We start from the raw sequence: 23,348 nt of genomic DNA on the forward strand, positions 1-23,348 counted from the left end.
TGCAAGGGCAGAACCTCTGTGCAAGCTTGGCGGAAACAGAGTTGGGCAGACAGCAGCCCTTTTGGAATCAGCACAGGTCCTTTAGGGACGGTGGGTCCCAAGGGGGGAGCGGAAGTAAAGTCGGACAGTGAAGGTGTGAGGGTCCACTCCTTTTGGGAAGCTATTGGAGGGAGGCTCTCTTATTTTTACGAGGAGTGGACCAGAATAACATTGGACTAGTTTTCTCAGCCGCTCAGGGAAGCCTTTTTCCTGCTGTATCTCCCAGAGCAAGCAGGAAGCAGTGCAGGACACACTACAGTACTTGCAAATTCTACGTGCCATTGTTCCGGTGCCCCCTCAGGAAAGGGGGCAGGGCAGGTATTTCGTGTACTTCGTGGTGCCAAAGAAGAAAGGGACCTTTTGGCCCATTCTCGATCTGCAGAAGGTAAATGCTGCTCTCCGGGTGCCATGTTTTTGGATGGAGACGCGCACACTGATAGCGGCGGTGCACAAAGGGGAGTTTTTAGTGTCCTTGGATCTGTCAGAGGCTTACCTTCATATCCCCATTCACCCTGAAAATTAGCGGTTTCTGAGGTTCATGAATCTGGGAGAGCATTTCCAGTTTCAGGCTCTTCCCTTTGGGTTGGCAATGGCACAACATATATTCACAAAGGTGGTAGTGTCGGTGGCATTCAGAAAGGAGGGTGTCCTGGTACACCCGTACCTGAACAATTGGCTGATTCGAGCAAAGTTGGAGGTAGAGTGTGGTCATTCATTCCAGTGGGTACTCCAGCTTCTGGGGGCATTGGGCTGGGTGATGAATCTTGCAAAGAGTCATCTGAAGCTGACTCAATCCTTGGAGTATCTGGGCGCTCGCTTTGATACCCGGCTGGGTATTGAAGGAACAGTAGCTGTTCCTGACTTCGGAGAGAGTCCTCAAGCTGCAGAGTCAGGTTCTTCGATTGATGAGCCTGTCAGTGCCCAAGGTTTGGTATTACCTGTAGGTCCTGGGGTCCATGGCTTCTACGCTGGATTTAGTGCCATGGGCTCTTGCTCACATGCGTCCTCTTCACTGGGCTCTGTTATCACGGTGGAATCCGCTATCAGAAGGATTTAATCTACATTTACCATTTCCAGAGGATGCCAGGTCCTGTCACGGCACAATCTGGAGAATGGAAAGGATGTGGAAATACCCAACTGGGTACTGGTAACCACGGATGCCAGCATCTCTGGATGGGGGCAATTTGTCAAGGAAAATCAGCTCAGGGTCAGCGGTCGCCAGAAGAGGTGGCTTGGTCAATCAATCGACTGGAAACCAGGGCGGTGCACATGGCCTTGTTGGCGTTTCTTCCGCTCATTCGGGGCAAATTTGTGCGAGTATTCTCGGATAATGCGATAATGGTAGCATACATCAATCGTCAAGGCGGTACAAAGAGTCATCTAGTGGCCCGGGAGGAGCAGTAGCTGTTTGTATGGGTAGAGAAGCATCTAGAGAGACTAGTTGATTCTCATGTGGCTGGGAGTGGACAACGTGCAAGTGAACTTCCTCAGCAGAAGCGTCTTGATCCAGGAGAGTTGGCGTTTTCGGCGGAAGCCTTCACCTTGCTGCAAGCAAGGTGTGGCAAACCAGTGATAGACCTCATGGCAACTCCAGAAAATGCGAAAACAGATCGCTTTTTCATTCTCAGACGGGAGGTCGGATTGGAGAACATCGGTCTCATTCAGCCGTGGCTGGCACACCTCTTGCTTGTATGTGTTTCCTCCTTGGCCACTCGTAGGTCAGGTGCTGCGGCGCATTGAAGTTCATCCAGGCAGAGTGATTCTGGTGGTACCCGAGTGGTCGCGTCTGCTGTGGTTTGTGGACTTTCTGCATCTGGCGGTAGACGGACCCATTTGTTTGGCTCATTTCTCAGGGTTACTTTGTCAGGAACCCGTATTTTTGGACCAGGAGGATCACTTCTGTCTAGCGGCTTGGCTTTTGAGAGTCGGCGTCTCAGTTTGAAGGGATATTCGGAGCCTTTGATTGCAACATTCCTTCAGGTGAGGAGACCTTCCATTTCAATGGCTTATGTTCGGGTGTGGAGAATTTTCGAATCCTGGTGTTTCCTGAATAAAATGCAGCCCTTAGAGGTGGACATCCTGCAGATCTTGGACTTTTTGCAGAGCGGGTTGTCTGAGGGTTAACGTATAATTCCCTTTGGGTCCAGGTAGCAGCTTTGGGTTCCCTGCATGGCAGGATTCAGGAAAGACCGCTGGCATCTCATCCAGATGTAGTCCCTTTTCTGAAAGGGGCGAAGCATCTACATCCTCCGGTGCGGAGGATCTATCTGGCGTGGAATTTGAATTTGGTTTTTCAGGTGCTGTGTGGGCCTCCTAGTGAGCCAATGCAGATTGCGTCATTGGATTTAACCTTGAAGACTGTTTTTCTGGTTGCCATCTGTTCAGCTAGGTGACTTTCTGGGCTGCAAGCATTGTCATGTAGGGACCCTGTCCTTGTTTTTTCAGATGATGGGGGCTCTTTATGCATGGTTCCTTATTTTTTGTCGAATATAGTGTCCTCTTTTCACCTTTTTATTTTATTTTTATTTATTTAAGTTTTTCTATACCGGCATTCGCGATAAAAATCGCATCATGTCGGTTTACAATTAACAAGTAGATAGGGAACAAAAGGCAATAAATAACATTGATCTAAGTAGTCGAGCTTCTGGCTTTTTCGAACCTGACAGCTGATTCTTTGATGGCTAGGGAACATCATTTATTGAATGTGCATTGTATTCTTTTGCGATATTTCAAGGTGACTAATCCCTTTTGGAGATTGGAATATGTTTGTCCTGTTTATTGGACCAAAGAATGGAAATAAGGCTTCCAAGGGCACTATTGCTCGCTGATTAAGAAACGGTAGCTTCGGCTTACGTCTGCAAGGGCCAGCCGGTGCTAGAGGGGTTCGAGTGCATTCCACTAGGGCGCAGGGAATCTGCTCTCTCCGCACGAGATCTCATGCAGCGATGTGGTCTTCTCTTCACACTTTCACCAGATGTGCGGGCTCCAGAGGTTGCGGTGTTTGGGAAGTGTGTACTGGGCACAGATCTTTCTGGTTCCTGCCCAGAGTAGAGGGGCTTGGGTACATCCCTCTCATCTGGACTGATCCGTGGTGCGAACCGGAAAGGAAAATTGGTTCTTACCTGCTAATTTTTGTTCTTGAAGTACCACGGATCAGTCCAGAGACCCATCCCCTTCTGACGAAAGACTTCTTTGCGTCTGGATATGGCTAAGCTGATTCAGCTGGTATTTAATTTGATCAGAGTAATCACAACTGCACATAGTTGGTATATGTTTTGTTAAACCAGGGGGTTCCAACTTTGTCTCTGTTCACCCAAGGTTTATTGGGGTTTGTTAACATAGACATCTTGGTTTGGGTACAGGTCAATACTGAGGGACTGCAGGTGGCACCAGGCAGGGATTGGCCTATCGGGGGATCAGGCATCCCCCGGTGGGCTGGTCCTTCCAGTCACGTGGTCTCCCGTGACGGAGCCATGCTCGGCAGACCACGTGATGTGTCCTGGGCCGGCCTGGGCGGCGAATACCCGGGCCGGTCCAACATCGTGAATCCGCCGCTGGGTGGCACACTCTGTTATGTAGCAGTGCCTCAGAGTTTTGTTCTCTGCCTCCATCTGCTGGTAGGGAGGCTTAAACCCACTCATCTGGACTGATCCGTGATACTTCAGGAATGAAAATTAGTAGGTAAGAACCAATTTTCCTTTATTCAAACTAGCCTATGACGTAATGTAAATTTGGAAGTCTGGTACCTGTTTATAATCTCAGATATTATGTGATTTTTTTTCAATTTACTCCATACTGCTTGTGTTAATCTGTAAACCGCCCTGATCGTGTTGGAAGAGCAGTAAATACAGAACATAATTACAAATTCAATAAGAAAAACACAAAACAGAATAGAATTTAAAATTATAACTAAAACAGAGAAACAGAAAATGGTCTGTCGCATAGTCACAGTTCATGAAAACCAAAATTAGTTCCTATTTGCAGGAAACGAAAGCAAAACATTGTAATTACATCCAAATGCCTGAGAAAAGAGAGCCTTTAAACCTCCTACGAAGAGACTAAGGAAGACACTGCTCTCCACATAACAGGGCATGCTACCAAGAAAGTTCATTCTCTTGTCTCTCTCAGCCGAAAGGAAAATTTGGGTGGCGCTTCGCTGCGTATGGGAAGGTGTATGAGATTTTAACTGATGCAGTTCTGTAAAACTAAATAAACGTTCAAATTTTGAATTGTGTGTAGCCAGTGCAAGGAATATAATTCTGATAGGGGCCTTCGAAAACCCGGACTGCTGCGGTCGGCGGTATCTACCTCATTAAAACCAAAGCTTGAAGAGCCGACCGGAATCAGCTTCCAAAAAGGGCTTGAGCCTCCGTAATGTAGGCAATTATTAATGTGAGGAATCCAGGCTAACACCCAAACTGCAGGCCTGGAATTCACCTGCTTGTAAAGCTGTCCGATCAGTTCTTGACCGTACCATTGCTTCAGTTTTCGAAATATTTAACATTCATCTGTTTGTAGTCATCCATTGTTTAATTGCTGAGATGTAAACAGCAACTTCTGAAAAAGCAAGTGACTCAGGATGACATCGGGATAAAAAAAACTAAGGCCAGCCAGTAATCTGCAAATGGGATGCAGATAGATTATTAAAAAGCATAGTTGCCAGTGCCGAATCTTGCAGAGCGCCCGTGGTCGTTGGTTGCCTCCCCTGACCCGTTAAACTCGATTTGATATATTGGATATAAACCATTCGAGGACGGTACCTCCAATTCCAATTTTTGCTAAACAAGATAGTAGAATAGAATAATCGAATGCATCCAACAGCGTCAAAGTATAGCTTTTCCCCTGTCAAAAGCAAAATTTCAGTATAACATTTTCTGAGCCCATATTGAAGATCTAAAAATCGTTATCAAGATTCAGTTGTAATTGACTTGGGGGTCATACCCTCCAGTACTTGAGTCAGAAGTGGCAATGTGGAAATCGGACCACAGTTTAACATGACAGAAGGGTCCAAATCTAGCTTTTTGTAAAATAGACGAGTAGCCATCCTGTTTTAACATGTGGTGTATGTCTAGATGTTAAAATCATGAATCTATCTTTTACAAATCATTATGCAAAAACTTAAAAATAACAGGTGAACGAATATAAGTTCAAAGGAGAATTAGAGCCATTCATAGATCCCCAGAACTTATGAATTTCCTTAAAGGATATCGCATGAAATATTGTCCAGCTACTAAATCTGGCAGAATCGTAAACTCTGAAATTTGGGCTGGAAATCGAGCTCAGATCTCTGCAACCTTTACTGCAAAAAAAAAGGTGGGAAATTGCGACAAAATGAAAAGTGTGATTTCTTGGATGTTGCATAAATTGATTAACTATCAGAAGAAGATCTCTAGACTTATTCCTCGTGGCTTGAATTCAATCTGTAGGGCTTTAGCTTGAAGGTAAAGCTCTCTGCATTTTTGAACTTGCCAGCTTTAGGTAATTTATGCTTCTGGTCAGGGAGCAAGGAGCATTTTGGGGGGGGTCTGTGAACCGTAATCTGCCGCAGGATCCAATGCCCAGCACTGAGAATGGGACCAGATTTGAACAGCATCAGCAATATTCCCAACATTGGGTAACTCTGACAGTCACACCAGTATCCAAGTTCATGATCCATTATTGAACATAAAGGAGAGCAGCTGCCATTCCTAGACAATATTGGCTTGTTCCCTACTGTTTGGAGAGACCCTTCACCATCTCCTCGTTTTGGCACTGGCGTAATCTTCTGCATAACGCGATGCAGATGGAAAATTTGGCAAGCCAAACTGGATTTCTACACAGGGCAATCTTTCTTGGTGATGTGGGAAAGCTATACATCCAGAAGCTTCTAGCAAACTCAACGTTATCTGGTTTTAAACTGTTAAGTACACAACGAGAAGAGTCCAGAGACAAGGTTATAACTTATCAAGTCAATCCCCCCCAAACAAATGAATGAGAGATTTAGAAACTCTGTCCACTTGTGAATCAGCAAAGCAAAGGTAGCAGTTTTGATATGAATTATGTCCGACACGTGGCCCGTGCTAGGGGACTTGATATAAATTGATGGCCGTTTTATGACATCACTGAATGGTTTTGGTGAGCATTTCTTTGAATGGCCTGCAATTATATTGAAAACAGCAGCACTATTTGCAGTTGATATTAAGCGCCAGGTTACGTTTACAGGTATGACGTAATTTGGTTTCTAAATCTATAATTTTTTGGGGGAGAATTTGATTTGATAAGCAAGAACTGTTAAGAGCGTGTTACTTTATTGGTTCAACTGCAAAATGATGTCGGGATGACTCCGGGCAAAACAGATTAAGTGGATGGGAGGGCTGGGGAGATGAGGTTCTCATAAGTCAGGTGGCGAAGGGGATTGTGAAGCAGCTGGGTGTGAGATAGGGTTTAGGTTGAATTCTACTTTTGAGTTTACAATTTGTTTAATTAGGAAGGGGAAGCAGAAAAATGTGAATTGTAACTGTTTAATTACTAAGGGTGCATAAGACACAAATGTACACTGAGTGATTGTGAAATGTTTTGCTTTATTGCAATAAACTTTAAACCAGGTAAGGTCCCTTATTATACAAAAGCTTTTAGCTGGATAACTTACACATTATCTGACTAAATGCCTTTGAATATATTGCCCACAGTGGGTTCCATGCCCCGTCTGTGCCTCACTGATGTGTAGTTTTCCAGGAGGACACAGTGGGTTCCATGCCCTGTCTGTGCCTCACTGGTGTGTAGTTTTCCAGGAGGACACAGTGGGTTCCATGCCCCGTCTGTGCCTCACTGGTGTGTAGTTTTCCAGGAGGACACAGTGGGTTCCATGCCCCGTCTGTGCCTCACTGGTGTGTAGTTTTCCAGGAGGACACAGTGGGTTCCATGCCCTGTCTGTGCCTCACTGGTGTGTAGTTTTCCAGGAGGACACAGTGGGTTCCATGCCCTGTCTGTGCCTCACTGATGTGTAGTTTTTCAGGAGGACACAGTGGGTTCCATGCCTCACTGATGTGTAGTTTTTCAGGAGGGAACACTTCCCTGATCTCTTTTCACCCTTGTGTTCTTTTGCTTTTTGCAGGACACAAGTTTGCCTGTAGGGGTCTTTGTCTGGGAAGTGGAGAACAGAAGCGATGAAGATGTCAGTGTTTCGATCATGTTCACCATGAGGAATGGGACAGGGGCCAAGAGTGACCAGGATGGAGGGCACTGGAATGAACCATTCTGCTTTCAGGAGGGGGGGAAGCAGGTCTCCGGCATTCTCCTTCACCACTGCACGTCCAGTAACCCATACACAATGGCAGTGTCCGCCAGGGAAAAGGTAAGGGGGCAAAGGGCGAGAAGTGACTGAGGGGGGGTGTGTGAAAAAACAAGCAGGAGGGGAGCACGGACGGGCCTCTTCCTCGGCCATCTGGCTGGCGCTATTCTCTGATAACCTCACTTCTGGGCTAGCGGAACCGAAACACCGACCCGGAAAGGGCGGTGGGTTTGTTGCTGAATGGGGCAGAAAGTCCAGACACTGAGACAAAAGGCGGTGCTCCCGGGCGGTGGAATGCCAGCGGATCCTCCGAGAACGCCCGGCAGCTGGAATCGTAATGCCATGTAACTCGCCCTTCACTACTCATCTTAGATCCTGCTACTTCTCTGGCAGAGAGGGAAGTTGGAATTCAATCCCCTATCAACCACCTCAGAGAGCCTCCCCCCTCACTGGGGCTGCAGATGGAGCTGGCACCATAGTTCCCTCGGAGCTGAGCGCATGAGCAATCGATCATACGTGCTCGGAGCGTCACTCACACTTTGCCAGCTGCAGCTCTCACTGCTCAGCCTATGGAACTGCCTACCTGTTTCAGGTCCTATTAGGAATGGGTTAAAGAAAGCACTCGGCTAAGTAAAGCATTAAACGTGTATAGAAATTTATTTATAAATCTTTATAGTCCACTAAACTCCACTAAAATTGACCTGAGCACATCACAGTAAACATTCATAATTAAAATCAAGCACTTATACATTCAGCAATAGAAACTAGACATATGATTCCCATAAATGTGTACCTAAAAAACTATGCTTTTAATTTAACGTTCATAGAAACACAGTAATGACAGAAAAACACCAAATGATCTATGTACTCTCCCAGCAATTCGCTTATGGTAGTAACTGCCGCTCCGTGCAGGTTACCCCCATGCCTTCTGTTAAGAATAGTAAGTGCTGCTCCGTGCAGGTTACCCCCATGCCTTCTGTTAAGAATAGTAAGTGCTGCTCCATGCAGGTTACCCCCATGCCTTCTGTTAAGAATAGTAAGTGCTGCTCCATGCAGGTTACCCCCATGCCTTCTGTTAAGGGTAGTAACTGCTGCTCCATGCAGGTTACCCCCATGCCTTCTGTTACGGGTAGTAACTGCTGCTCCGTGCAGGTTACCCCCATGCCTTCTGTTAAGAATAGTAACTGCTGCTCCATGCAGGTTACCCCCATGCCTTCTGTTACGGGTAGTAACTGCTGCTCCGTGCAGGTTACCCCCGTGCCTTCTGTTAAGAATAGTAAGTGCTGCTCCATGCAGGTTACCCCCATGCCTTCTGTTAAGAATAGTAAGTGCTGCTCCGTGCAGGTTACCCCCATGCCTTCTGTTAAGAATAGTAAGTGCTGCTCCATGCAGGTTACCCCCATGCCTTCTGTTAAGAATAGTAAGTGCTGCTCCGTGCAGGTTACCCCCATGCCTTCTGTTAAGAATAGTAAGTGCTGCTCCGTGCAGGTTACCCCCATGCCTTCTGTTAAGAATAGTAAGTGCTGCTCCGTGCAGGTTACCCCCATGCCTTCTGTTAAGAATAGTAAGTGCTGCTCCATGCAGGTTACCCCCATGCCTTCTGTTAAGAATAGTAAGTGCTGCTCCGTGCAGGTTACCCCCATGCCTTCTGTTAAGAATAGTAAGTGCTGCTCCATGCAGGTTACCCCCATGCCTTCTGTTAAGAATAGTAAGTGCTGCTCCGTGCAGGTTACCCCCATGCCTTCTGTTAAGAATAATAAGTGCTGCTCCGTGCAGGTTACCCCCATGCCTTCTGTTAAGAATAGTAAGTGCTGCTCCATGCAGGTTACCCCCATGCCTTCTGTTAAGAATAGTAAGTGCTGCTCCGTGCAGGTTACCCCCATGCCTTCTGTTAAGAATAATAAGTGCTGCTCCGTGCAGGTTACCCCCATGCCTTCTGTTAAGAATAGTAAGTGCTGCTCCGTGCAGGTTACCCCCATGCCTTCTGTTAAGAATAATAAGTGCTGCTCCGTGCAGGTTACCCCCATGCCTTCTGTTAAGAATAGTAAGTGCTGCTCCATGCAGGTTACCCCCATGCCTTCTGTTAAGAATAGTAACTGCCGCTCCATGCAGGTTACCCCCATGCCTTCTGTTAAGGGTAGTAACTGCTGCTCCATGCAGGTTACCCCCATGCCTTCTGTTAAGGGCAGTAACTGCCGCTCCATGCAGGTTACCCCCATGCCTTCTGTTAAGGGTAAAACTGCTGCTCCATGCAGGTTACCCCCATGCCTTCTGTTAAGGGCAGTAACTGCTGCTCTGTACAGGTTACCCCCATGCCTTCTGTTAAGGGCAGTAACTGCTGCTCCGTGCAGGTTACCCCATGCCTTTTGTTAAGGGTAGTAACTGCCGCTCTGTGCAGGTTACCCCCATGCCTTCTGTTAAGGGCAGTAACTGCTGCTCCGTGCAGGTTACCCCCATGCCTTCTGTTAAGGGTAGTAACTGCCGCTCTGTGCAGGTTACCCCCATGCCTTTTGTTAAGGGCAGTAACTGCTGCTCCGTGCAGGTTACCCCCATGCCTTCTGTTAAGGGCAGTAACTGCCACTCCATGCAGGTTACCCCCATGCCTTCTGTTAAGGGTAGTAACTGCCGCTCCATGCAGGTTACCCCCATGCCTTCTGTTAAGGGTAGTAACTGCCGCTCTGTGCAGGTTACCCCCATGCCTTTTGTTAAGGGCAGTAACTGCTGCTCCGTGCAGGTTACCCCCATGCCTTCTGTTAAGGGAACATCCGCTCTGTGCAGGTTACCCCAGTGCCTTCTGTTAAGGGCAGTAACTGCCACTCCATGCAGGTTACCCCCATGCCTTCTGTTAAGGGCAGTAACTGCCACTCCATGCAGGTTACCCCCATGCCTTCTGTTAAGGGCAGTAACTGCCACTTCATGCAGGTTACCCCCATGCCTTCTGTTAAGGGTAGTAACTGCTGCTCCATGCAGGTTACCCCCATGACTTCTGTTAAGGGTAGTAACTGCTGCTCTGTGCAGGTTACCCCCATGCCTTCTGTTAAGGGTAGTAACTGCTGCTCCGTGCAGGTTACCCCGTGCCTTCTGTTAAGGGTAGTAACTGCCACTCCATGCAGGTTTCCCCGTGCCTTCTGTTAAGGGTAGTAACTGCCACTCCATGCAGGTTACCCCCATGCCTTCTGTAAGGGTAGTAACTGCTGCTCTGTGCAGGTTACCCCCATGCCTTCTGTTAAGGGTAGTAACTGCTGCTCCGTGCAGGTTACTCTATGTAGAAATGTTATACCATCCCTTTAAGTCTTTAGGGAATGGCAGTGTTTGCCCCATGCTATTTTGAATTCATTTACTCTTCTCATCTTCACCACCTCTTTTGGGAGGGCATTCTAGGCATCCACCACCCTCTCTGAGAAGAAATATTTCCTGATACTGGTTCTTAGTTGACTCCCTTAGTTCTACTCTTTCCAGTGGAAAAGTTTTGAAGTTTGTGCATTGTTAATACATATCAGGTATCAGGAGGTCTGTATAATATCACTCCTGCACCTCCTCTCTTCCATTATTTTGAAGGTGTTAATAAACATGTGGATAAAGGTGAACCGGTAGATGTAGTGTATTTGGATTTTCAGAAGGCGTTTGACAAAGATTCTCATGAGAGGCTTCTAGGAAAAGTAAAAAGTCATGGGATAGGTGGTGATGTCCTTTCGTGGATTGCAAACTGGCTAAAAGACAGGAAAAAGAGAGTAGGATTAAATGGATAATTTTCTCCGTGGAAGGGAGTGGACAGTGGAGTGCCTCAGGGATCTGTATTGGGACCCTTACTGTTCAATATATTTATAAATGATCTGGAAAGAAATACGACGAGTGAGATAATCAAATTTGCAGATGACACAAAATTGTTCAGAATAGTTAAATCACAAACAGATTGTAATAAATTGCAGGAAGACCTTGTGAGACTGGAAAATTGGGCAACCAAATGGCAGATGAAATTTAATGTGGATAAGTGCAAGGTGTTGCATATAGGGAAAAATAACCCTTGCTGTAGTTACACAATGTTAGGTTCCATATTAGGTGCTACAACCCAAGAAAGAGATCTAGGCGTCATAGTGGATAACACATTGAAATCGTCGGCTCAGTGTGCTGCGGCAGTCAAAAAAGCAAACAGAAGGTTGGGAATTATTAGGAAGGGAATGGTGAATAAAACGGAAAATGTCATAATGCCTCTGTATCGCTCCATGGTGAGACCGCACCTTGAATACTGTGTACAATTCTGGTCGCCGCATCTCAAAAAAAATATAATTGCGATGGAGAAGGTACGGAGAAGGTACAGAGAAGTGCTACCAAAATGATAAGGGGAATGGAACAGCTCCCCTATGAGGAAAGACTAAAGAGGTTAGGGCTGTTCAGCTTGGAGAAGAGACGGCTGAGGGGGGATATGATAGAGGTGTTTAAAATCATGAGAGGTCTTGAACGAGTAGATGTGACTCTGTTATTTACACTTTTGGATAATAGAAGGACTAGCGGGCACTCCATGAAGTTAGCATGTGGCACATTTAAGACTAATCGGAGAAATTTCTTTTTCACTGAATGCACAATAAAGCTCTGGAATTTGTTGCCAGAGGATGTGGTTAGTGCAGTTAGTGTAGCTGGGTTCAAAAAAGGTTTGGATAAGTTCTTGGAGGAGAAATCCATTAACTGCTATTAATCAAGTTTACTTAGGGAATAACCACTGCTATTAATTGCATCAGGAACATGGGATCTTCTTAGTTTTTGGGTATTTGCCAGGTTCTTATGTTCTGGATTGGCCACTGTTGGAAACAGGATGCTGGGCTTGATGGACCCTTGATCTGACCCAGCATGGCAATTTCTTATGTTCTTGTATATATTCAGATCCTTCAGCTTCTCCTCATAGTTCTTCTGATACTGACACCAGACCATTTTTGTTGCCATTCTATGGACCTCCCCATATCTAGAGTGACGTCAGGTTTGAAATCTGACTCCGTCTCCCATCTGCTAGCAGAAGAGTGCAATCTGTCCATCTGTCTACACTAAGGAAAACAAAATTATCAGGTAAGTAATTTCTCCAATACTGAGTCAGACCAAGCCCAGCATCCTGTTTCCAACAGTGGTCAATCCAGGCCACAAGTACTCAAACACTAAGAAGATCCCATGCTACTGATGCCAGTAATAGCAGTGGCTATTCCCTAAGTAAACTTGATTAATAGCAGGTAATGGACCCAGCAACACATCTGAGCTCCCTCAGTATCCTGGGATGTACCTCATCCGGCCCCATGGCCTTGTACACTTTTCAGTTTTCTTCGCTTTTCCCATACATTCTCTTCTGCAAATTGCTTTGTCTATCCTATCCCCATCTGTGGTCTTGTTAACCAGCAAAGGTCCTTCCCCAGGATCACCTTTAGTGAACACAGGGATTTGTTTAATATTTCTGCCATTTCTTCATCTCTCTCCACACAATTTTTCTCAGTTTTACAGAATTTGCTTCTCCCTGCAAGTCTATGAGCAATGAATTCCCCATTGAAGGCCCAGGAAAAGTAAGTCCCGGCTCTTGATTCCTGCAGCCCCAATGTCTTAAAAGTAGGTTTAATAAGTACATTTTGTTGTATAGATCCCAAATTACGAGATGGATGATTTGGTGGCAATAATTTGCATATGATGCACTATTGTTAAAATGTTAAACTTAATTTGCTGCTCCATAGCGAGCCAGTGCAATTCCCTCAAGCAGGGTGTCTGTCTGTCAGTCATGTATTTTCCCTGTAGCCAGCCCCTGCGATTATTCTCACTGCAGCACTTTGGACCGTCTGTAGAACTCGCCTTAGCTTCTTAGATAGGGCAAGGTATAGCGAGCGGCAGCAATCTAAATACGATGATACTGGTGCCTGCACCATTGATCTAAAATTATTGGAAATGTAAAATTACAAGGGATGTACTGTTCATTATTTTAAAAAAAATCTTTCTTGGCCAGTCTCCTTATCTGGGTGTTGTCAGTCAGGAATCCTAGATTTCTGGTTTCAACAAAATCTGCAATCTTCACATCATTAAAAGTAGTCATAAAAAGACTATTTCCAGGAAATTCAGCCCTACTCTGCCATAAAAGCTGTTTTCTGTTTGCAGATAACTAAATATTTACTGCCTTAAACCACTGATTAAACAAATCTACGAGGAGACTCTCATCTGAGCTATATGGTACACAGAACTGTGCGTCACCTGCCAGTTATGTGGGAACCTACCCCGAGCACAGCTAACACCCAGCCCAGGGGCTGTAGATGCAATGAAATGATACAGCAGAGCACGTCGAGCCAACACCTCTCACCTGTCCGTACCTGACTGAAGGTTGGTGGGCGATTGAAAGCAGTACGGAACAGCAGCACTCATCCCCAAAGGCCATGAGTAACTGTATCAGATGCCGCTGATATGTCCAATTGGCCCAATAAAGCAGCACCACCTTCTTTGAGTTTGTTCCTAAGATTGAAATCTTACTCCATCTCCAACTGCTATCAGGAGCACACTATACCCATTGGTCCTGAGTCCATCTAACGAAATTATCAGGTAAGTAATTTAGTCCTGGCGGCCTCCCACATCGCGGGCAAGGAGAATGTTCAGGCCGACTTTCTCAGTCATCAAGCACTCAATCCTGGAGAGTGGGAACTCTTGGAAGAAACCATGGATTTGATTGTCAACAGGTGGGGTCCCCCCCCACCTGGACCTCATGGCGACCTTGCGCAAGGCCAATCTGTTCTTCAGCCGCTGGAGGGAGCACGGCTCTGAGGGCGTGGATGCTCTGGCTCTCCCCTGGCCCACGGACGTCCTTCTGTACGTGTTCCTCCCCCCCCCCCCCCAGTGGCCGCTGGTGGGAAAAGTTCTCAGGAGAATAGAACTCCACCGAAGGCCTGTGGTTCTGGTAACACCCGAATGCCTCGCAGACCATGGTTCGCGGATCTCATCAACCTGGCAAGGATGAACCTCTTTGGCTAGGCCATCTTCCTCGCCTACTTTGGCAGGGGCCAGTATTTTTCGACCAGGCCGATCGCTTTGTCTAGCGGCCTGGCTTTTGAACAAACGCCTGAGGCGTAAGGGCTATAGGGAGGAGGTTATCTCCACCTTGCTGCGAGCCCGGAAGCAGTCAACTTCTCTAGCTTATATGCGCATTTGGAAGGTCTTTGAGACTGTTCGAGAGGAGTCCAGTGTCTCAGCACGCTCCGCCCTGATCTCGTTGGTTCTTTCTTTTCTACAGAAGGGTCTCTCCAAGGGCCTTTTCTTCAGTTCTCTGCGCATGCAAGCTTCCGCTCTCTGCTCTCTCCTGGGACGGGTCGAGGGTCATCCCCTAGCGGGCCACCCGGACGTGGTTCGGTTCCTGAAGGGAGTCAAACACCTGCTTTCGCCCGCTCGCAATACTTGCCCGTCGTGGAGACTTAATCTGGTTCTCTGGGCCCTCTGTGCTGCCCCATTCGAATCTGTCGGGCTACGCTAAAGGACCTCACGCTCAAGGCAGTTTTCCTTGTTTCTATCTCCTCCGTTCGGCGCGTTTCCGAGATTCAAGTATTGTCCTGTCGGGAACCTTTTTTGCGCTTCTCGGATTCAGGTGTATCCCTCAAGACTGTGCCTTCTTTCTTGCCGAAGGTTGTCTCCACCTTCTATGTCAATCAGTTGGTAGAGCTTCCAGCGTTCTCTCCAGAGGAGATTGCAGGTACCATTGTAGGCGATCTTCGTAAACTGGATATCAAACGAGTTCTACTCGGGTATCTCCAGATCACTGATGACTTTCAGGTCTTGGACCATCTTTTTGTCCTCTGGAGTGGTCCCAATCGGGGCAAACCAGCTTCTAAGACCACTATTGCGTGGTGGTTGAAGGAGGCCATTTCCTCGGCCTATCTTTGTCAAGGTCGGGCGGTTCCGGAGGGCCTAAAGGCTCATTCATTATGTTCTCAAGCTACTTCCTGGGCGGAGAGCCAATCTGTCTCCCCGCAAGAGATTTGCAGGGCCGCCACATGGACATCCCTTCATACGTTTGCTCAAGACTACCTTCTGGATGTGTAGACTCTGGTTTTTGGTTCTTTTGGGCGGCAAGTCCTTCGAGCGGGACTGTCTTGGTCCCACCCGGTAACGTCACAATCCTACTTAACCTTTAGACATGCCCGCGTACCTCAACAAGCCCCACTATGCCTCCTAAGTACAGATTTCCCCTATGTAAATAACTAGAGATGCCCACCTCCCTATGTAACTATAGTTATTGCCCTGTTGAGCTGTTTGAATCAATTCTTTTCAATGTTCACCAGTGTTAAAATGTAATTGTATTAACTGTTGATTTGCCTCCGTTCCATGTAAAAATAGTAAGATACGTTCATCCTACTATTTCTCCACACTAACATGTAAACCGATGTGATATATCCCAATGAATGTCGGTATATAAAAGTAAATAAATAAATAATTTGTGATGCATTATGAAATGTTAATGATTTGGTTGGGTTGCTACTTATATCTGGATGTGCTATTAGTGCTTTTTGTATGCTTCCTTTTCTTTACCTGATGGATGAAGAATGGGGTGGTTTGTACTTTTGGGTTTTTCTTTAGATAGTCTCTTGTTTTACTTTTCATTTGGTTCTAGTTCATTTTCTGGGGGGGGGATGTGGAGATTCATGCGGGTGGGTTGATGGTACTTTTCTTTCTGAGGGTCATAAGAACATAAGAAATTGCCATGCTGGGTCAGACCAAGGGTCCATCAAGCCCAGCATCCTGTTTCCAACAGAGGCCAAAACCAGGCCACAAGAACCTGGCAATTACCCAAATACTAAGAAGAACCCATGCTACTGATGCAATTTAATAGCAGTGGCTATTCCCTAAGTAAAATTGATTAATAGCCATTAATGGACTTCTCCTCCAAGAACTTATCCAAACCTTTTCTAAACCCAGCTACACCAACTGCACTAACCACATCCTCTGGCAACAAATTCCAGAGCTTTATTGTGCATTGAGTGAAAGAATTTTCTCCGATTAGTCTTAAATGTGCTACTTGCTAACTTCATGGAATGCCCCCTAGTCCTTCTATGATCTGAAAGTGTAAATAACCGAGTCACATCTACTCGTTCTGTCTTCTTTCCATACTCTCTCCAGAGTAGAGCTGGGTATTGCTTTTGGTTATTATTTCTGGTGAGGACTGGTAAGGGTTGGGGGAAAGTCTTTTGCTTTCTCTGACTTTGCGTCTCAACCTGGGATGTTATGCCTAGTTTTGAGTGCCCAAGGTTGTTTCCTGGGGGTTACGATGTAGTGGGTTTTCATTGTATTGGTTTTTCTTTTTTGTGGTTTTCTCTCTCGTTTGGTGCAACCCTCTATATGCTCAGGTCATTATTGGGCCTATTTTTGATAATAGCAAAGTTGCTGTTTTCAATCATGTCTTAAGTGTTTCAAATTATTTTGTTCTTTGAATGTAAAGAGCCTGAAACTCTCCATTTAAATGAGTCTTGTGCCTCCGGGAAACGCTGAAAAATAAGGTTACTTTTATACAGGAAACACTACAAAATTGCTCGTTTCCAAATAACAGCAAATATATTTCCTCTTATTTTGCTTCAGCTGCAATTATTTGCTAGATATTTTTCTTGTGTTCACAAGATCAGAAGAGACCCAGGCGGGCAATATAGTTTTGTGGGATAAACACTGTGGATCCATAAAGTCTAGAGGACATGAATGAAGAGTGGGTGGCTCGCGGGAATGACGGCTACTACCTAAAGATAATACCCTTATTCAATAATCACACACACGGTTAATGCGACTCCAACATTGCTCTAAGCTTCAACGGCAAGAGGAAACGTGGAAAAAGATTTGCATTCACAAAAAAAGCGGGGAGTAGCTGGCTTGTTACGGTGGTTACTACCCCAAACCAAATAAGCCTGATACTTCACTTTCAGTACATATCCAGCTTCAACGGCATGGGAGAAAGACTGATACTTCACTTTCAATGCCTATCCAGCATAACTCTCTACTTCAACGGCAGGGGGAATGAAGAAAAGTAGATCTATATACAGAAAACAACCAACAAGGTCTGAATTACATAGTCTGGGTAAACAAATAAGCATGGGTGTAGCTTGCTTATTGCGGCGGTTACTACCCATAACTAATCAAGCTTGATATTTCACTTAGATGCAGCTCCAACACTGCTCTCTACGTTAATGGTGGGGGTAGAAGGGAAATAGAATCAAAAGGTTACTAAGAGCCAAGAGTAACAGATAAGTATGAGAAAAAAAAACAAAACAAAACGGGGAATTGGATTTAAACAGCAACCAACGCAGGCCCGACTTTTACGGACTGGGAAACTGTTAAGCATGGGGGAAACCTGCAAGGTGCGGCAGATGCTACCGTGGGCTTGCTGGGCAGACTGGATGGTTCTGCCGTCATTTCTAGGTTATGCTTCTATGAATAAACGTATCTTTATTGATAAACTATAGTTGGGTTCAGTGTGTTCTCCTGCGTCGGGCCTTATTGAGTAATCCTATTGTGTTAAAATGTTCTCTGGATATTCTGGATAGTTCTCTAGGGGGTGGAAATTGGATGACTGTTTGAAGGATGAGCACATTTGCTCAGTTCTGGTTAAGGCTGTTGAGGAAGTTTTTTAGAATAATGATAAAATATCGGGCACCGTTTTGAGGGATGCTGCTAAAGAGACATTAACCATTTTAAATGCTGCTAGAACATGTGATTTTATAGAAATTGAAGATGTTGAGAGTTGAGTCCAAACTGAGATGTTAAACAGGAAATATTGCTCCAGTCATTTCAAGCTGGCGGTAACGTATAAGAGGGCTATTCTGAAACCTATTGTCACTCAAACATTTTGAGGTTCTGGCGTGTCAGGCAGAGCGTGTTTAATGCATAGGGACCAGACTGGTTTCATAAAAGGCAGACAAGGGGTGGATAATGTCTGATGTGCTTTGAACCTAATACATCACGCTAGAATTCGATTATTAGGAATATAGATGGCTGGGTGGCTGCTGGACATGAGGATCGCCTGGTAACATTCATGCCTGGTGCGAAGGTGGTGTATATTACACATTGCATCGTGCCTTTTCTAATCCTGCTAGATCTTTCTTGAGATGTGGTGACCAGAACTGCACACAATACTGAAGATGAGGTCGCACCATGGAGCGATACAGAGGCATTAGGATATTCTCTGTTTTATTCTCCATTCCTTTCTTAATAACAGAAGTCTGTACATCTGTAACACCTTTTCATGTTTGTTCCTAGGCTGGCATCGAGGTTACCTACCTGACAGCTTTTAACCCAGCAGGGCTGGGACAAGAGGTATGGAAGGACCTTCTGATTGATGGCCGCCTGGACTCCCCATCAGGTGAGGGTCAGTCATCAGCTGGTATTCAGTTCCTCAGCTTTGGTAACCATAGGAAGACCCTTAGAGACCCTGCTCTAAGATGACAGCAGCATAACGTCATGCGCTGGGTGCTCTTGATTCAAAGCAAACCTTCAAGGGTGACATTAGGTGACCGCTGAGTGAGCTTTCTTTCCCACGTTTGAGAGAGAGTTGACCTAATACTGCCATTATGGAGGTCAGAAAGCTGCTAGGGAGGATCTAAACCGTTTCTGGCGCAGATGGAAGAATATGTATTGATGTTCATTTTGCTGTGCGAGTCTTCTCCCGACTGTCTCTCTCACATTGTAATGCTCCTGGCCAGGCTTTTCCATAGGAGGTTTCAGGGGTCGTGCGCTGTGCGAGTCTTCTCCCGACTGTCTCTCTCACATTGTGACGCTCCTGGCCAGGCTTTTCCATAGGAGGTTTCAGGGGTCGTGCGCTGTGCGAGTCTTCTCCCGACTGTCTCTCTCACATTGTGACGCTCCTGGCCAGGCTTTTCCATAGGAGGTTTCAGGGGTCGTGCGCTGTGCGAGTCTTCTCCCGACTGTCTCTCTCACATTGTGACGCTCCTGGCCAGGCTTTTCCATAGGAGGTTTCAGGGGTCGTGCGCTGTGCGAGTCTTCTCCCGACTGTCTCTCTCACATTGTGACGCTCCTGGCCAGGCTTTTCCATAGGAGGTTTCAGGGGTCGTGCGCTGTGCGAGTCTTCTCCCGACTGTCTCTCTCACATTGTAGTAATACTCCTGGCCAGGCTTTTCCATAGGAGGTTTCAGGGGTCGTGCGCTGTGTGAGTCTTCTCCCGACTATCTCTCTCACATTGTAATGCTCCTGGCCAGGCTTTTCCATAGGAGGTTTCAGGGGTCGTGCGCTGTGTGAGTCTTCTCCCGACTGTCTCTCTCACATTGTAATGCTCCTGGCCAGGCTTTTCCATAGGAGGTTTCAGGGGTCGTGCGCTGTGCGAGTCTTCTCCCGACTGTCTCTCTCACATTGTAATGCTCCTGGCCAGGCTTTTCCATAGGAGGTTTCAGGGGTCGTGCGCTGTGCGAGTCTTCTCCCGACTGTCTCTCTCACATTGTAGTAATGCTCCTGGCCAGGCTTTTCCATAGGAGGTTTCAGGGGTCGTGCGCTGTGCGAGTCTTCTCCTGACTGTCTCTCTCACATTGTGACGCTCCTGGCCAGGCTTTTCCATAGGAGGTTTCAGGGGTCGTGCTGGTAGCTTGATTGTCTGGCTGTGTTTCTTCCCCGCAGGTCCGAGCCCCCCGACTGAGAAAGGGCAGATGATTGCTGCTGCTGTGGCTGCCGGTTGTCTGGTGCCTGCCAGGGGCCACGGCGCCCTGGAGTTCTGCCTGGCCTGGGACATGCCTTGCTTCAGATTTGGTTCTGGCGAGAAGGAGCACAAGAGGTCAGTGCCGCTGCGTCCAGTCGGGAAAACCAGAGTGCGCCCCCACGCTGCCTGTATCTTGCAGGGAAAGGCATTCTGAGAGGTGCATTATTTTGTGGTCCCCTTTTATTGTTCTACTTAAACTGTCAGGACCACATAGGTCTCCTCCTCAGCAATTGCAGCAAGACAGAAGAGTGGGATATAGAGATTTATAGATCCGTCTTCCCTTTTGCCAGCCTTGCTATCACACCTGAAGAAGGGACCTATGTGGTCCTGATCGTTCATGCAGAGTAGCAGCTCTAGATAATTATTATGCTGAGCGTTTCTCTTTCTATAAATATACATTTATAGAAACAGAGAAAAAGACCAAATGGTCCATCCAGTCTGCCCAGCAGGCCTATGGCAGCGCCGTGTAGGTTATCCCCCGTTTGCAAAGGGAAAGTGGAGGAGTAGCCTAATGGTAAAGCAGCAGGCTGTGACCTGGAGAAGCCAGGGTTAAAATCCCAGTGACCTTGGGCAAGTCACTTCGCCCTCCAAACTTGGGGTCTGATTCACTAAGCTGTTTTCCCATAGACAGAGAACCGGCCCTTAGAGTGGAAGCCTTCATGGGATAAGGAAATACCCCCAGTACCTGAAGGGTGACAAGAGGGAATATAAATCAAATAAATATATTTATTGAAAGGCTTTTTCATACCGATATTAGTGGGTACATCATATCGGTAGATGGAAAATACAATGAACAGGGCCGGGGGAGGGGGGGGGGGGGACAACATAGTACAACAGCTAGAAAAGACTAAACAGGTGAGCAAGAGAAGAAGAACTGGAGAGGTAAACGATTAACGTAGTAACGTAGAAGGCATGGTTTAGTAGAGAGGACTGGATGTGCGTGGACAGTCTGGGTAGGCCTGGTGGAAGAGCCGGCTCTTAAGCTTTTTCTTCAATTTGAAGGAGCAGGGTTCAAGGCGCAGGTTTGTGGGAAGTGCATTCCAGCGGCTGGGGCCAGCAATCGATAGGGCACGATCCCTGCTAGAGGTAAAGTACTTACCTGGGATAAAGGCCCTGCAGAGATTTTCTCTGTACAACATAATGGGCATAGGTTTGAAAAAAGAAATCTCAGCTGTTGCAGTATTTAATTTACCAGGACCTGTCTTTCACTGCACATCCAACCCCTGCAAAGAAAACCAATTCCACGGTCATCCCCAGGCCCAGGGTCTCTCTGCAGGTCACCCTAAGCCACCTCAAATAGCTGAGCACACCATCGGGTGGCAGTAGCAATGGCTTTCCAAAGCCCAGCAACGGTAAATCTGGCTGCCTGCAACTTCTTGTCTCCCCTCAAAACATCTAACTCAACATCCCCAGATCCGGAGCTGGATTAACAGTGAACCACAGAATATCTCAGTCCAAAAAACACAAGTATACTGCGTGTGGCTATGTGAACCCCTGAGTCCAACACTGAGGGCTAGCCTGAGACTAAAGCTGGAAGAAAAGGTTGGGTGCTTATTTAGGGGACGGACTATATACAGACTTCTTCTCAATTAAACTCTGGAATTTGTTGCCAGAGGATGTGGTTCGTGCAGTTAGTGTAGCTGTGTTTAAAAAAGGATTGGATAAGTTCTTGGAGGAGAAGTCCATTACCTGCTATTAAGTTCACTTAGAGAATAGCCACTGCCATTAGCAATGGTTACATGGAATAGACTTAGTTTTTGGGTACTTGCCAGTTTCTTATGGCCTGGATTGGCCACTGTTGGAAACAGGATGCTGGGCTTGATGGACCCTTGGTCTGACCCAGTATGGCATTTTCTTATGTTCTTATGTTCTTACTATTACTACTACTACTACTACTTTGAAGGTGACATGAATGAATGGGTGACATGCATGAATCTGCTGGGGGTTGTGGTGGTTCTTGAAAGGTCACATACCTCCCTCGTCATCTTCTGTTGGCCCGATAAAGGGAATCTCAGCCTGCAGGGAACCCAATTTGGGCACTGGATGTCTGCCCGATACACTTGGCTTGCATGTGAGCTGGGCTTCTTGCAATCTGAGCTGGGGGATGAAAGAGGAAACCAGTAAGAGAACGAGACGGAGTCTTATGTCGGTGGAAAGGGTTTGCACTTCTGAAGAGGTTCTCTTTCTTTTTCAGACGTTACACTCGTTTCTTTGGCAGCGCTGGAGACGCTGGCCCGGCACTCTCTCTCTACGCACTGACGCACTACAAGGACTGGGAGCGTGAGATAGACGAGTGGCAGAAACCCATTCTTCAGAACAGGTAAGGAAGGATTGGGCTGCTGCTTCCAGGATCCGAGCCAAAAAAACCCCCACAGGAAGCAGGCTGCTCCTCCCCAGAACTGCGCAGGGGCAGTGAGACGGACAGTGAAAGGCTAAGAGAAATTAGGGAAGCTAACCAAACTGGCAATGTGCAGTAATAATGGGAGACTTTGATTACCCCAAGATTAACTGGGTAAATGTATCATCGGCTCACGCTAGAGAGATAACGTTCCTGGATGGAATAAATGATAGCTTTATGGAGCAATTGGTTCAGGAACTGACGAGAGAGGGAGCAATTTTAGATCTAATTCTCAGTGGAGCACAGGACTTGGTGAGAGAGGTAATGGTGGAGGGGCCGCTTGGTAATAGTGATCATAATATGATCAAATTTGATTTAATGACTGGAAGAGGAACAGTATGCAAATCCAAGGCTCTCGTGCTAAACTTTCAAAAGGGAAACTTTGATAAAATGAGAAAAATAGTTAGAGAAAAACTGAAAGGAGCAGCTACAAAAGTAAACAATGTCCAAGAGGCGTGGTCATTGTTAAAAAATACCATTCTAGAAGCACAGTCCAGATGTATTCCACACATTAAGAAAGGTGGAAAGAAGGCAAAACGATTACCGGCATGGTTAAAAGGGGAGGTGAAAGAAGCTATTTTAGCCAAAAGATCTTCATTCAAAAATTGGAAGAAGGATCCAACAGAAGAAAATAGGATAAAGCATAAACATTGGCAAGTTAAATGTAAGACATTGATAAGACAGGCTAAGAGAGAATTTGAAAAGAAGTTGGCCGTAGAGGCAAAAACTCACAGTAAAACTTTAAAAAATATATCCGAAGCAGAAAGCCTGTGAGGGAGTCAGTTGGACCGTTAGATGATCGAGGGGTTAAAGGGGCACTTAGAGAAGATAAGGCCATCGCGGAAAGATTAAATGATTTCTTTGCTTCAGGGTTTACTGAAGAGGATGTTGGGGAGGTACCCGTAATGGAGAAGGTTTTCATGGGTAATGATTCAGATGGATTAAACCAAATCACG

At 46.3% G+C, this 23,348-nt stretch overlaps 1 protein-coding gene across 1 annotated transcript in view; it reads left to right on the plus strand.

The window, feature by feature from the left end:
* GBA2 (glucosylceramidase beta 2) overlaps positions 1-23,348 on the plus strand; it is a 123,941-nt gene that overhangs the window by 43,526 nt on the left and 57,067 nt on the right. Inside the window, exons 5-8 of the mRNA XM_029583204.1 lie at positions 7,133-7,372; positions 18,548-18,650; positions 19,916-20,069; positions 22,189-22,314. Coding sequence (XP_029439064.1) covers positions 7,133-7,372; positions 18,548-18,650; positions 19,916-20,069; positions 22,189-22,314 — 623 coding nt within the window. The remainder of the gene's footprint in view (positions 1-7,132; positions 7,373-18,547; positions 18,651-19,915; positions 20,070-22,188; positions 22,315-23,348) is intronic.

This window comes from Rhinatrema bivittatum, chromosome 1 (assembly GCF_901001135.1).
Source record: "Rhinatrema bivittatum chromosome 1, aRhiBiv1.1, whole genome shotgun sequence".
Lineage (NCBI taxonomy): Eukaryota > Metazoa > Chordata > Amphibia > Gymnophiona > Rhinatrematidae > Rhinatrema > Rhinatrema bivittatum.